The sequence below is a fragment of the Rhagoletis pomonella genome, unplaced genomic scaffold (assembly GCF_013731165.1).
Source record: "Rhagoletis pomonella isolate Grant_MI unplaced genomic scaffold, Rhpom_1.0 Rhpom_scaffold_04618, whole genome shotgun sequence".
In the NCBI taxonomy this organism is placed as follows: domain Eukaryota; kingdom Metazoa; phylum Arthropoda; class Insecta; order Diptera; family Tephritidae; genus Rhagoletis; species Rhagoletis pomonella.
In genome coordinates this window covers 976-15,157 of record NW_023463167.1, presented here as the reverse complement: position 1 = coordinate 15,157, position 14,182 = coordinate 976, and the positions used below count along the sequence as shown (strand labels likewise).

Genomic DNA, 14,182 nt, shown 5'->3' with positions numbered 1-14,182 from the left:
CCCCCCACCTGGAAGTTTGATTTCGTCTGGTCCATGCCCCACTCCAAAAGTAATATCATCTCCGAGCATAAGTGAACACGACGATCATAACCATCTCCATTTTCATCATTTACACCACCAACAGCAACCGGTTAATATCGCAAACCAGAATGAGGTGACACCATCAGCCAGCCATTTGAAGCGCAGGTGTGTAAAAATCTAATATACGTACATACATATATGTATTAAATTATAATTAAAAAATAATAAGAAGCGTGCTTTAATATCAAACCGAACTAAGAATTAAAAAAAAATAATAATTTTAATTAATTGAAATATTGCTCGACATTGATAGACAGTCCACTAAAATAGAAATAAACATTGAAGACTAAAAAATATAATTTCGCAAAAGAGTATGGGGTGTTTTACTGCATTTTATTTTTAATCTTACTTTTATAAACCATGAAATTGAAGTTAATAAAACTCACCCCAGAATTCCAATGAAATAAGGGTTTGTCTTTATGAGTGTTGAGCAATATCGTAATGAAAATTATTTTTACGGGATCACTACAAAAATACTTTTCGTTTCAAACTACCGAGTAAGGGCTCTGTTTAAGATATATATGTATAAGCCTGAAAAAAGCACTGTCCTCGCTACAAAATTGTATTTTTTAGAATCGGTCATATGCATATAATTTTATTGGATTTTAATGTGTGCAAAAATTATTTTAAATTGTTTCAGCTCCACTCCACAAATGGGGGGGCGGCACTATTATATCGCAACAATCACAGCAACACCATCGTTTTCCGCAGTCTACACAGGCAACACAAAGCGGCATGGTAGCCACTTTAAATAGCGGTGGTTCCCTACGTCAACGAAGTGGTGGGCGTAGTCAACAGCAAGGCCTCCAAAATCATCAGATGGCTGCTCCACCGCCAGCATCTATTTCACATGTATATCCACAGCATAATCTACTTTATGGTGGCCCGCCTACACATATACGTTCTACGGCAAATTCACCTCATGACTATTTCACACACACGCCACCCGATCGTTTTTTAGCACGAGCACATCTCGTAGAAGCCAAAGAAGCACCCAGCACATTATTAAATAATTCTAAATGGGATAATCTATCGCAGGGCGTTTGGAATAAATTTATTAACTCACAGCAAACGGAGGAAACTTTCAAACAGAAGATGCGTCTATGGCGTTACCTTTATATTATTGTTAAGGTAAATATCCCTTGTTTGGCCAAGACACATCATGTGTTCATGAATATAATCTCTAGTGGCCACAATTTAGTTTTGCTATAATGGATGCTAAGTACTTACAAAAGTCAAAAAAACGTAGAAATTTAGGATTCTCTAAATACTAAAGTGAAAACTATTTAAATTTTTGGATGCTAAATTCTATAATTGTTTATATGCTACAAGTGTTGTTAGTTGTTGAAGATTCACTACCAAGCCGCTGTTAAATCGGTTAAAACACAATGGTTGTCGTCAAGCTCAACTAACAATAGACCCATGAAACGTGCTGTTTCGACTGGATTGAACAGAATGAGAGGGTATTAGCTGATTAGGTTTAAGTGGGCAGGGGAAGAGGTGATTGGTGTCATCGGACAAGTCGCAAACCTAGTGCGTTTAGGAAGACGGCCTATATGTATGTATGTATGTTTGTATATGGACATACTAGTATGCATTTACAGGAATTGATATCTTTGGGACTTTTCTGGATTACCTCGGTATTCCTCTTACTTTATTTTTAGGGAACTTTGGGGTTCAAAAGTATATTCTAATTGGTGTTGAACAACTTTACTTTAATAGATTATTCTTTGGTAATTGCAAAAATATAAACAACTTAATACTTTTGCATTAGTATAAAAAGTTTGTAAACATTTTTGAACTTAAGTATTTACTGTACAGACATTTGGCATCACTGTTTACAGGGCACTTACGCGATATGTATTTGCATACCGTCGCTTAAAGTACAAAACCGCGTATCAACAAAATGCAAAACCGCTTATGTGAGGTAGCATAAATTATTTTCTAGAGAGTAAAAACGCTGATATTTCAAAATTATTATCTTTTTTTGTAAAGCAATCGCATTTCTGGCTAGTATATTTCAGGACGAATGAATAAGAGCTTGTATGAGCAAATCCAATTTTTGGCAAAAATGGCAGTTACGCGGTATTGCTGCTAAATGCTACTTTTTTGCATGTTCTCTTATGTATCATATATTAGAACGTATCAGAAAAGTATCATTTAATTTACGGTCTATGCTTATTTTATCTTTCATTTTTTAAATTACCAAAAATTAAGGTCCAGGTTTCTGCCACACTAATTTTTTCGGCAAATTTTTTTTAGTTATATAACTTTTCATGCTAAATAAAATGGCAAACTAAACTGTACGTATTTTTTAACTTACAGAACACTTATCCACGTTTCGGTCTGTATCTGGTCGGATCAACAATTTCAGGTTTTGGTGCTGACACCTCAGATGTTGATATGTGTTTGGTGTCACGAAGTAGTTCCAGTGTGGAACCTCGCATGGAGGCTCTGTTTAACCTTACAGTTCTACGAGATTATTTGAGCAAATCAGGTATGTATTCATTATGGAATAATTCAGCTTGCAATAATATTTAGAATAGTTGATTGTCGTGACTGAGACAAAGGCCGCATTTTGATAGGAGTTAAGGGGTTTAAAGGCACTACAAAAAATTACTACCTACCTAAATTTTACTATATTGCATTTTCTCCTAAAACAATAATTTTGTAATGCAAGTTGCACGGCGCACGGTGCATTTTTTTTGGGGGTGTGAGTGATCAAAAATAGGTAAAAACGTAAACAAATTTTGATCAAATATTTTAAATGTAATAATTCATGAGATATATATGTATATATATTTTTTTTTTGTATGAGAATTGAAGTCGGTTTTTTTTTGCCAAAAATTACTTTTTACCATGGAACGGATTTTTAGGACCTAAAAACCTATAAAAAAGGCAAAATAAAATACCGAAATAGGCTGGAAAAGGCAAAATAAAATAGCGAAAAAGGCAGGAAAAGGCACTAGGTATTGCAAAAAAAAGCCAAATAAGGCACTAAAAAAAAGACAGAAAATACGAGGAGCCGAGGTATACCGTGTATATTTTTAATCTTAAAAAAAAAAAATTTTAAGTGCTATAATCATTTTTTAAAGGTAGAAAAGGCAAAAAAAAAAGGCAAAAAAAAAACAACATCAAGTGTGTATATATGGAACCAGGGAAAGCTAATCATGGACATTCTTAATCGAATATACTCTATCTCTTTAGTAGAAAAAAGGCAATTTCCATAAAATCCGTTCCCTGCATATTACCTTTACCTTAGCTTTTAAATACTAAGCCAGAACTAGCCTAAACACTTATTTATACAGCCGTCTACTATGAGCTATCCCAAATAATTTGCATATATAAACTAGTTGCGGGAAAGTGCGACTTTTTATGTAAAAAGACTTTGAAGTCAAAAAATCTTATAATTTTAGGCAAACCAAGTAAAAAAGTCTAAGGCACTCCGCACATTACGCGCCTAATCATAGTAGAGTAATCGTTTTGTCATGTCAAAATGAATGCATGACGACTCCACGTCTGCACACTTGGGCGCCCTGCGTAAACCCTGCTTGCGCGCACATTACACATTCCTAGTATGTATATATACATACTTTGGCAACGAAGCTTTACACCAGACCTGGGCAGCGTCCGCCCGGCGGGCGTCGTCGCGTCGTATTCGTGTATACACACACACGTTCTGCTTGGGAAGGCATCGAAACCTTCATTCAACTGCAGGACTTGTTCGCACACACCCAGTGACATCACTTGCACACACACTACAAAAATGTTCTGCCGAAGCTGCCCATCTCTGCTTTACACCGTACGTTGGCATAGTAGAAGAGCATTTCCCTAGTCAACATGGGTTCCGCGGTTCGAATCTCATCGGACGAAAAATATAGTTTTTTTTTTTTCTTTTTTATTTTTATACCCGAGCGCACTTGTGCTCAAGGGTATTATAACTTTGTTCACATAACGGTTTTTTGTAACAGCCAAAACGAATCGAGATAGATATACAGTTCAATTCTGAGTACTCCCGGGAGTTTGTTCTCCGGGAATTTGTTTCTCCCGAGAAAGAAATCCTCCAATAATTAATTCTCCGGGAGTAGCATTTTCTCCGAAAATTTGGGAGGAAGAAATTCGAACTGCGAAATAGCTGTTGAAACTTTTTTGACAGCTCAACTTCGCCATTTAAAATAAAAAATCCTGAGGAAATTTTTGTTCATGGTAGGAGGAAAAAAAGAAGAGAGAAAACTTCCAAGGAACTTCTGTTCAGAATCGGCCTGATAGACAAATGTATAAATAAATGATCAGAATGAAAAAAGAAATCGATTAAGCGATGACTTTCTGTCCGTCCGTCCGTCTGTCTGTCTGAGCACATGACAACTCGAGTAAAAATTGAGATATCTTAACAAAACTTGGTGTGTATACTTATTTTTAGCGCAGGACGGATGGCATTGAAAATGGGCCAAATCGGACAATAACCACGCCTACCTCCCATATAACGGTAGTTTTCAGAAATACGAAATTGCGATTTTTTAATAACTGCTGAAGCTTATTCACTCCAAATTGATATTTACAATTATTTTTAGACGAAAAATAAATATATAGTTTTTTTTTTTAAATGGGCGTAGCCGCCGCGCCCACTTATGATTGCATGTGTATATCTTGGTAACCGCTCCACCAATTTCTCCCAACCTTGGCACCATACCAAACGGCTGAAAATATTTTAAATCGGACAATAAGCACGCCCACACATCCCATATAACGGTAATTTAGAAAAATACGAAATCTTCGGTAAATCAGCAAATGCTGAAGCTAATTTATTCAAAATTAATGTTCGCAATAATTCTTTAGCAAAAAATACGTTTATGATAAAATTTTGGAAAATAAGCGTGGTACCGCCCACTTATGACCACATATGTGTATTTCGGTAACCGTTCGACCATGTTTGTACCCAACTCGGTATGATTACTGTGCTTGCACCATAAAAGCAAAACGTTGAAAATCATTAAAATTGGCTAAAATTACACCCACTTTTCATATAGCGATAAATTTTAGAACGCCAATTTACTCAAAATTGATACTAACAACAATCCCTTGAAAAATAGTAACATCATTATAGAATTTTGGAAAATTGGTGTGAAACCGCCCACATATAAGTTTATCTCATTATGTCTAACTGAACGTTGTATTTAATACTACGTTTATGCGTGCGAAATCATTTCATGAATTTGGGCTAAAATTGGCTGCATAAACACACTACACGAAAATTAACCATGAATTTGGGCACCATTTTATGAAATCGTGAAGTGGAACTCCGGCAAGGCCATGTTTAACAAACAGCTGTTTACTAGGGTTATGAACCCGATGCAGCGAAACAAAGCTGGCGCCTTCCGCGGACCGCTAGTCCTCTTTCTCGATTTGACAGCATCCAACCTTTCGCTGACGTCACATCATTATTTTTTCGCAGTAGTGATGAATATTAAATTTTCATGTTGTACCTAAAAGTAGATACACGTACCTAAACAGTAAACATGTATTTTTGTGTGCGTACATTTTTGGTAGTTGGTGGACTACATTTTCCTTTTGTACCATAACAATTTTTCTACTTACATGAAACAATATTTTACTACATTCCAAATTTACCTAAAATAATGTTGCTTGTACCGACGGTACGTACAAATTTAAGAAGCTGAACAACAATTGACAATCCAACCTAGTTTGACATCACTATTTCGCACCACTTGTTCGCTTCTTCATCTGCTTCTTCAAAATTATTCTTTACACTCTCATTCTCAAAATAATGTGACGTCACACCCAGTTGCTCTCAGCTCGATTGGCGCAATCTTGTATTCTATCCATGATTCAATAATACAAGGTTAGATAATTATTGACAGCTGCGGTTTGACACTCGCTTACAAAAGGTTGCATTTGCGAAGGACAGAGAAAGGATGCAATCCCTTGTTGCGAAAATGGTATGTATAAAAACTGCAAAATGACTCAAAATTAAAATAAGACTACTATGAGATTGATATAAACATCCAATGTTTATGTTTTCATCAGTTAAATATGCTTCATATGCATATACAAATAAACATATTGCACAAAAGCTTATACTTTTATTTCACACCTATGCTACACTGTTTCCATGTAAATTTGCAAAGAAGCAACACGGTGCCACTGCTAAGGGAGCGGTGCGAGAGAGACAACTGTCAATTTATCGAACCTTGTATTATTGAATCATGTGGGGTGTTCACGGTTCGTTCCAAATTGTGTCTGAAAATGTAGACGTCTACATTTTGAGAAATTTTTAGCATCAAACTGTGAGCACCCCTTTCTAGCAGTCGTCGCAAAATCGTCTCAAAACTTTGCTGGTGTTGCCAGACATTTCTTCCTTGCGTGCATTTTTTATATGTCGCCTTTCGATTATGTTTCTGAAAAATTGTAATTATTTAACTTAATTACCAATTTGTAATATTTGTTATTTCTTTTCCTTGATTTGTTTCTTTTCATCAGAGATTGCGCTCAAATTAAATGCAAATACAGAAAACGTGCCCAATAAATAAAAAAAATGTGATTAGTATTGCCATAATGCAACTCTGCTGCGAGGTTGCAAAATGTTGACGCGTAAAAAACATACCTTTGAGTGTGACAAAATGTAGACGGCGTCGTTTTCCAATTTTGTATGGGAAACAACAACACCACAGATTTTACGGTTAGAAAACGTCTTAAAATGTAGACGTCTACATTTTGAGACACTATTTGGAACGAACTGTGAACACCCCAATGTATTCTATCATTCTTGGGTTATGAAGTTTTTACACCAAAGGCATGTTAGAGGCATAACCATGACTTAAAACACCGGAAAAGTTACGTGGATTTGTTGTAATATTAAGGAAATTCAAATGCACTAAAAGCAATTTTAAAATAAGGCGGATCATTTTCTGGTACCAACGCCTTTTGCAAATTCAAAAAAAAAATGCTAAAAAAAACCACAACCCTACTGTTTAGTTTTTCGCTACTGCGCAGCCACTTTTTCAAAACACCATTTCATGTATTCGCGAATTAAAGGCCCTACACACGCATTGATTTATCGGCCAACCAGTTGACCAACCTACTTAACGAAATTCCCTACAAACGCACCAACCAGTTGGCGGATTTCATTTGAATAAGAGTTTTTGAACTGTGAACAACAGAACAGCACCGGTAAACTTTGCTTCTCATTTTTATGTATTTATAACTGCTACCGCCCCCGTTTTCACAAATTATACGCATTTTCACCAGCGAAACGAATCAAAAAACACATGTTAACGTTAATGCGCCTTTAAAAAAATGAAATCGAATTTAGGTTGCCAACTCGTCTACACGCAGAGCAACAAGTTGACCAATCTGTCTCAAAAATCCAAAAATTTTGATTTTGCTCCAACCTGACGAACAACTTGACGAAGGTTTGCGAACTTATATACCACCAACTTCTAGCGGTTGGCCGATAAATCGGTGCGTGTGTAGGGCCTTTTATGCATAAACGGAACCAGTTTTGAATTCATGAAATGAAGAACTCGTAAATTCTTCCGCATAAACGTAGTGTGAGATGTTTGAAAAAGGAATAAAAACCACCCCTGCCTACCATGTAGCGGTATGCTTACCATGTAGCGGCAGTTTTCGGAAAGGTGAAAAAACTATATTTAATTTTTGCACTGGATATTTATTGTTCGGCTCCACCCGAACTTGGACTTTTTTACTTGTTTAAACAAACCTTTTAAATTTCTTGATATATGTACACCGACTTTTTATTTTTTATTCACCTAGAGCATCTAACTATCGAAACCTTAAAGCGAAGCGCACATTAGCGCGATTCACACGTTGCGAATCCGCAGAGCTAAAAATTACAACAATGCCACCCGTATATTTTAATGAGCTAGCGCACACTTGCACGATTTCGTCGCTGCTAATTTTTCGAACATTCAATGAAAGTGAAAAGTGTCATAGCAATAAATGCAAAGGAAAAAACTAAATTGTGTTGCTCAAAAACGAATAGAAAACGAGTGCAAAAATACACGAAAAAAAGGAAAATTAAGTACATCGGAATTCGACGCGAAAAAATCGCACAGGTGTGTACACGTTTGCGGATTCGAAGTTAACAGCCAAATTCGCAGCGATAGAATCGCGCTAATATGCGTTTCGCTTAAGTTATGTCATGCATTGCTACGTATTCGCAACGCAGGCTTGAAACAAGAAAATACCAGATGTTAAGAGACAAACAATGGATTGTGTAGATGATGAGTAACAATCACATCGCTAAAAGCGATAAATGCAAGGGTGTTTTGCAGGTATACATACAAATGTCGAGCAATGGCAATCTTGGCAGACAAATGACGCTGTCTTTCGCGCCAAACTTCAATACGAAAGAATGTATAAAATTTTAAGGGAGTAATTTGCAGTTACCTGAAGGAAGGAAAGTTTGCGCGTTGAAGTTGCATAGATTTTTAGGGATAACATTTGTATGCAGGTAGCAAAATCTCCATATTAACCATGTGCTTATAAAATCGATGGCTTTGCACAGAAGTTCAGTAACTAAATTTCCTTTGGCGTAGCCGGTTGTGCTTGGACGTGTGATGATTAGTCATGCATTAGTTTTAAAAGTTATTTCGAGTTTGTGGAGTGCACATATGTAGCATCGTTTTTTTTCTCAACTGCAATGCTAATGTTATTGTATTAAATGTAGCCGAGTTCGAGAATTTCAACCTAATCGAAGCAAAAGTGCCAATATTGCGCTTCAGGGATCGTATTCATCAGCTGGAAGTGGATTTGAATTTCAATAACTGCGTTGGAATCAAAAACACGCATTTACTCTATTGCTATTCTCAACGTAAGTAAAAAAATTTTCATCACACTTACTATTTAAGATCGTATTGCTATGTAGTACGTGTAGTATTGTAATCTTCTCGTTACTCAAAGGACATTTATTCAATATAATTATGTGAATTTTTGGCAAAGAAACCATACATTTGATTGATTTATAGATAGTCCTTATAAATTCAAAAAAGTGGTAAAATTTCGTGTTTTATAGAAAAGTTTATCAGAGGCCTGAAACATTTTTTTTTAGTTTAAGGGCCGTTTTTTTCAAGCCGCTTTTAAAACTTTGAATGACAGAGAAATTTTAAAAGCTGCTTGAGAAAACAGCCCTAGTATTGCATAAAAAATCAAAAGATTGATGTGCAAAAAAAAACGTGTTTTTCGACATCCGCTGCATATTTTGTCAAATATTCACAAAATTATTTTATATATGTACGTATGTATGTGCATAGAAGCATGGTAAAGTTACATATATACGTACATATGTATGTAGATAGGCCTTTGTGTAATGACCGGTTAGAGCAAGCATGCTCTTCTATGGGGATGTGTGCAGGGATGCCAAAGTTACAAATTAGTGCGATGTCCAAAGAACATGCCGATATCAATACCACATCAAGAATTATGAATACAAGATTGCGTTCTCCCTGCGGCGATGACATTTCTCAAGTAAAATTAAACAAATCCGAATAAGGGGTTAAAAAGCACTGTGTCAAAACAGTACATTTTCTTAATGTTCAATTTTCGAAAGAAAACGTGGTTTAAGTGAGTTAAATTGTAAAAAATATGTGATATATAAAAGGAATTAATAAAGAAACAGTTAAAAAATTGTGATTTTTGTTAGAGAATTGGTGAATTTCAGTGCATTTAAAGTCTCTAAGGCGTTGTTTACTTTTACTTGAAAAATCAGCAGATCCAACGTTGCGGTTTGCGGAATGCACCACCTTTGTTCGCTACATCGTGGCTCTGTTGGTTGAGTTGTACTGGAGTAACCTGGTGTAGGAAAATGCGTTCGATCAGGGTCTTTCTTGCACTAAACGTTTGTCTTTTCCTGCGCTTAAGTTCAGATGTTGTTCTACATTGCACTGTTCGACACTTTTTCTGCACATAATAGATGGTCGTGGCGGCCGTATATACGCTCACTCACTTAGTGTAGCAGCGTACACCTATTTTGTTTTAATATTCCTAATGTTTTGCAAGCTATAATTTCGTTATTTTTTTTTTTTACAAATATATGGTTTATACTATAAATCAAAGTTTCAAACTGTATACAAATATACAAATGTATACGAATTAAGCAAAAAATTAAAAATCAACGTGATTTCTTAGCCACTTAAAATTTGTACATTATTATACTAAAATTGAATGGGCTATAAAACTGCATTCCAGAAGTTCGTTAAATCGGCTCTAACGGCCGTTTGTTCAATGTCCGTTACCACACACTGAAGGTAAAATAATAATATTAAAATAATAGATTGGCGCTTACACAATATGTTAGTGTTTGGCTGAGCTTCTCCTCCGCTTTCACTAGCGATTTGTGTTAACCAGACATTGGGCCGTATGCATAAAACCCAAGCAAATGCTTTTTCTTAAAATTTCAAACCTTTACTCAATTTGTTCAAATAAATTTAAATGAAAGGTATGAAATTTTAAGAAAAAGCAATTGCTTCGTTTTTATGCATACGGCCTATTGAGTATGTTCCGGTACTACTGCATATAGTTAAAAATAGTCATCGCCCTATGCGTTTAATGTAACGCAAATGACTTCTGGATTGATACATGTTCTTTGGTTGGTTTAGTTCAGCTATGCCTCGAAAATGGAAGTGTGCAATGATCTTTACCCCACTTCCCTTTTATAGTTTTTGTCCAGTACTTGGCAACCCTGATTCACATCCACATGTGACTTCCATGTATAAAATTTGTTTTCATGCAGTATGGCAACAATATCTAAAGTTCGTCTCCAACCTTCAAATCTGTGAAGAAAGACGGCGAAATGTGTTTTGCATATCATCCTGCACTAATTGGAAGAAAAAATTTAATTAAAGAAATATTTTTTTTAGTTGATTGGCGATTACGTCCTATGGTATTAGTTACAAAACTGTGGGCACAATATCACAACATTAACAATGCCAAAAATATGACAATATCGAGCTATTCTTTGGTTCTCATGGTAATACACTTTTTGCAGTACGCTGTCAGCCCAGCGGTGCTCCCATGTTTGCATGAGTTGTTCCCTGACAAGTTCACCTTGGTAAGTAAAGAACTGCATACAATTTATATTATACATTTAGTGGAAAATTTCGTACTTTTGTTGCACTTTGAAATCTACATACATATCTGTGTTCGTATGGAAAAGTAGCTTATGTCGAAAGGCTGGCTTTAGTATAAATCGGCATTCGCAGCATACGATTGCGAATTACTCACTGGCGCTGAGCCGTTGAACAACTTTTGGCAAATAAACGTGCAAGAAATAATTCTGATACTAGCAAGTCAATATTCTTATTAAGTCTCTTCAAAAAAGTCCTTGTCGTTTAAAGAATAAAGGGAATGCAGCATTATACTAAAGTCTGCCTTTCGACATAAGCTACTTTTCCATACGAACATAGATATGTTCTCGTTGCAATAATTTTCGCAGCTAAGGCGGCGGTTTCGGTAAAGAGGAATTTACATGAGGCGATTTTGCAGGCAACTTTTAGTTGAATGCAGCACTTGCCTGGCGTAAATGGCCTTTTAACTAATCGATTTCAATGAAGTTGGTCTGCTGTCTACTTTTGCCCGTTGAAAGTTTAATCATGTAAATTCTCCATATACTAGGTATACATATCGTCGATGTTTTGGCAAAACCGCCCATCGACCAATTGCAAACCGCCTATCCTAACGGCACTCAAATTTTACAGGAGGCATTGCCTTGATATGCGGTATATTCTTTAGCTATTATTTTAAAAATCTGTTGTTTTAATACCGAATTTATGATTCTTATGCATAAATCTCGATGCCTGGAGTTCAAGGTTACCAAATCCCATTTTTGTCACAATGGCGATTTAGGCGGTTTTGCAACAGGTCGATGGGCGGTTTTGCAAAATCATCAACGATATATACATATATTTTTTGAGTTCTAAATTCAATGGCAGGGAAACCTCTGCTCAAACGCCAGGTTATTCCTCCAAGTGTGTTATGTTTCGTTATTACATATATTTAAATTGGTTTATATCCATTTACATATATGTAAGCAGCAGTCCGAATTACCACATGGCCAAGACCTCGTGCAACTTCTAATTTTCTTTTATCTTTCATCAATTTACCAGTGTTGTCGCATCTAATTTAATTGGGTGAATTCCCATTGCCAAATATATTGTTGTATTTCGAACTTGCCTGGTTATCAGGTTATGTGGATAAAAATTAATGTTCTGTAGTGTATGTTATTGTTGTAAAGAGAATAAAAAATATAACCACATAACCTCATAATCAACCAGGCAAGTGTGAACAACCACATTTGTATCAAAAAATTGTGTTTCAAATTATTTTAAAGTGCTTTCAATTCAATTTGTATTGTATTTAAATGGCAGGGAACTAAGTCCTCATATCGCCAGGTTATTCCTCCAATTTAATAATTATTTAATTATTAGTCAATTTCCAAAATTAGTTGAAAGTGCTTAAAATATGTTTCATGTCAATTATATGCATTTACTTTGGAACAGTTATGTTAATACATTTATTTTTTATAATTTTTTTTTTATAGTTAATTTGTTCATACTATAGTACCGTTTACATTTAATGAAAGGCCTTCATTTTTAATTTATTTATTTTGCTTTAACAAAAAAAACTCGACAGGTCAGCACGACCATCCATACCCATCGAGGAGCCATTTGCGACTTAAATTCTCTATAAGCGATTTTTATTCACACGACATCACTTCGACAGTGAAATGCCTACATTTGGTATGTTGTGGTTTCGGTGAGCCACTTAACCAATGTACGCAGGATAAAAATCGCTGTTACCGAAACTGCTGCCTAAGTTCTGAAATTTCCTAAATCATAAGTACGTCGTTACACTTTAATAACACTTCGCTTCGTATCTATTTTATTATTATTTCAGCTGCGATCAAATGACTTTGGATACGTGGACATGAACGAGACCATTGGGTCATATGAATCAAAAAATACGCAATCTATCGGTGAACTTTTTCTGTATTTTTTCTAAAATTTTATATTTTTTTCGAGTAAGTAATATGGTTACTAGTGTTTTTAACATGGATTTTTAATTGTATTCACTATTTTTTTTTATTAGTTACGCTCAGTTTGCAATCTCAATTCGTACTGGTGGTATCCTGCCAATTAATGTCTGTCGTCTAGCGAAGTCGTCGAAAAATGATATCCACCAATGGAAGGAGCTCTGTATTGAAGGTAAAAATATTAATTCAAGGATGTCATACGATGTGATTTGCAATTTTTTTTTTTTTTTATCATAGAACCTTTTGATTTAACAAATACAGCGAGGTCGGTGTATGATTTCGAAACTTTTGAACGTGTCAAAGCAGTATTTATGGCTTCGTGGCGAATGCTGCAACAAACACTTGATCTAAACGCTGTTTTTGCACCAATCATCTTACCAGCACTTCATCATATTGTTTCTCCATTGAGTCACACTGTCCTACAATATGAAGATTCCAATGTTAGCACGGCATCGGAGACTTCAACAAGAGAAAACACTACACATGGTTCAGATCAAAATAGCGGTACAAATCCATCTCCGACTGTTACACTGCTTGCTTTAACAAATGAATCGAATAAGCATGCTTCTAAAGAAATTAACAACAACAACAACAGCGGAAATAGTAACACTGTTGGTGGATCACGGACTGAGCTGGTTTCTTGAGTTTAAAAAAGGTACATCAACCCAATGAACCATTTGATGGATATTCGCATAACGTCCGCTTGTATGTAAGTTTAAATATCGAGAATCATTCCTTAGTTCGTAAAACGTCTAGTCAATCCAAAGTCTTGATTTAATATAAACCCCAATGGGAGTTGATTCAAAAGACTGAATATCTTACAGATTTAAACATAAGTTAGAATTTTGATATTTGTATGCCTTTAGTCTGAATTATCACTCCTAATGTCAACATCAGGCTTTGTTTTTTAAGTGTAAAACGAAAGTAATGCAGTTAACAAATTTACGTACATATATGTGGTATACTGACAAATAATCGGCCTTGTTGCGAATTCAATGCGAACAAATATTCCTAAAAAATGTAAAGCAAAACATA

At 35.5% G+C, this 14,182-nt stretch overlaps 1 protein-coding gene across 1 annotated transcript; it reads left to right on the top strand.

The window, feature by feature from the left end:
- Positions 1 to 6: 6 nt before the first annotated feature.
- On the top strand, positions 7 to 13,856 carry LOC118754780 (poly(A) RNA polymerase gld-2 homolog A-like). Its single transcript, XM_036489659.1, has 8 exons — positions 7 to 186; positions 722 to 1,212; positions 2,407 to 2,578; positions 8,789 to 8,932; positions 10,977 to 11,167; positions 13,012 to 13,103; positions 13,204 to 13,319; positions 13,385 to 13,856. Exons 2-8 carry the CDS (start codon positions 817 to 819, stop codon positions 13,789 to 13,791), a joined length of 1,518 nt encoding a protein of 505 aa, XP_036345552.1. The 5' UTR covers positions 7 to 186; positions 722 to 816; the 3' UTR covers positions 13,792 to 13,856.
- The last annotated feature ends 326 nt before the right edge of the window (positions 13,857 to 14,182 follow it).

Coding starts and splice junctions, on each gene's coding strand:
- LOC118754780 (XM_036489659.1), top strand. CDS start 817: ATGGTAGCCACTTTAAATAGCGGTGGTTCCCTACGTCAACGAAGTGGT. Junction 2,579..8,788: donor AGATTATTTGAGCAAATCAG/GTATGTATTCAT, acceptor TATTAAATGTAG/CCGAGTTCGAGAATTTCAAC. Junction 13,320..13,384: donor GAAGGAGCTCTGTATTGAAG/GTAAAAATATTA, acceptor TTTTTATCATAG/AACCTTTTGATTTAACAAAT.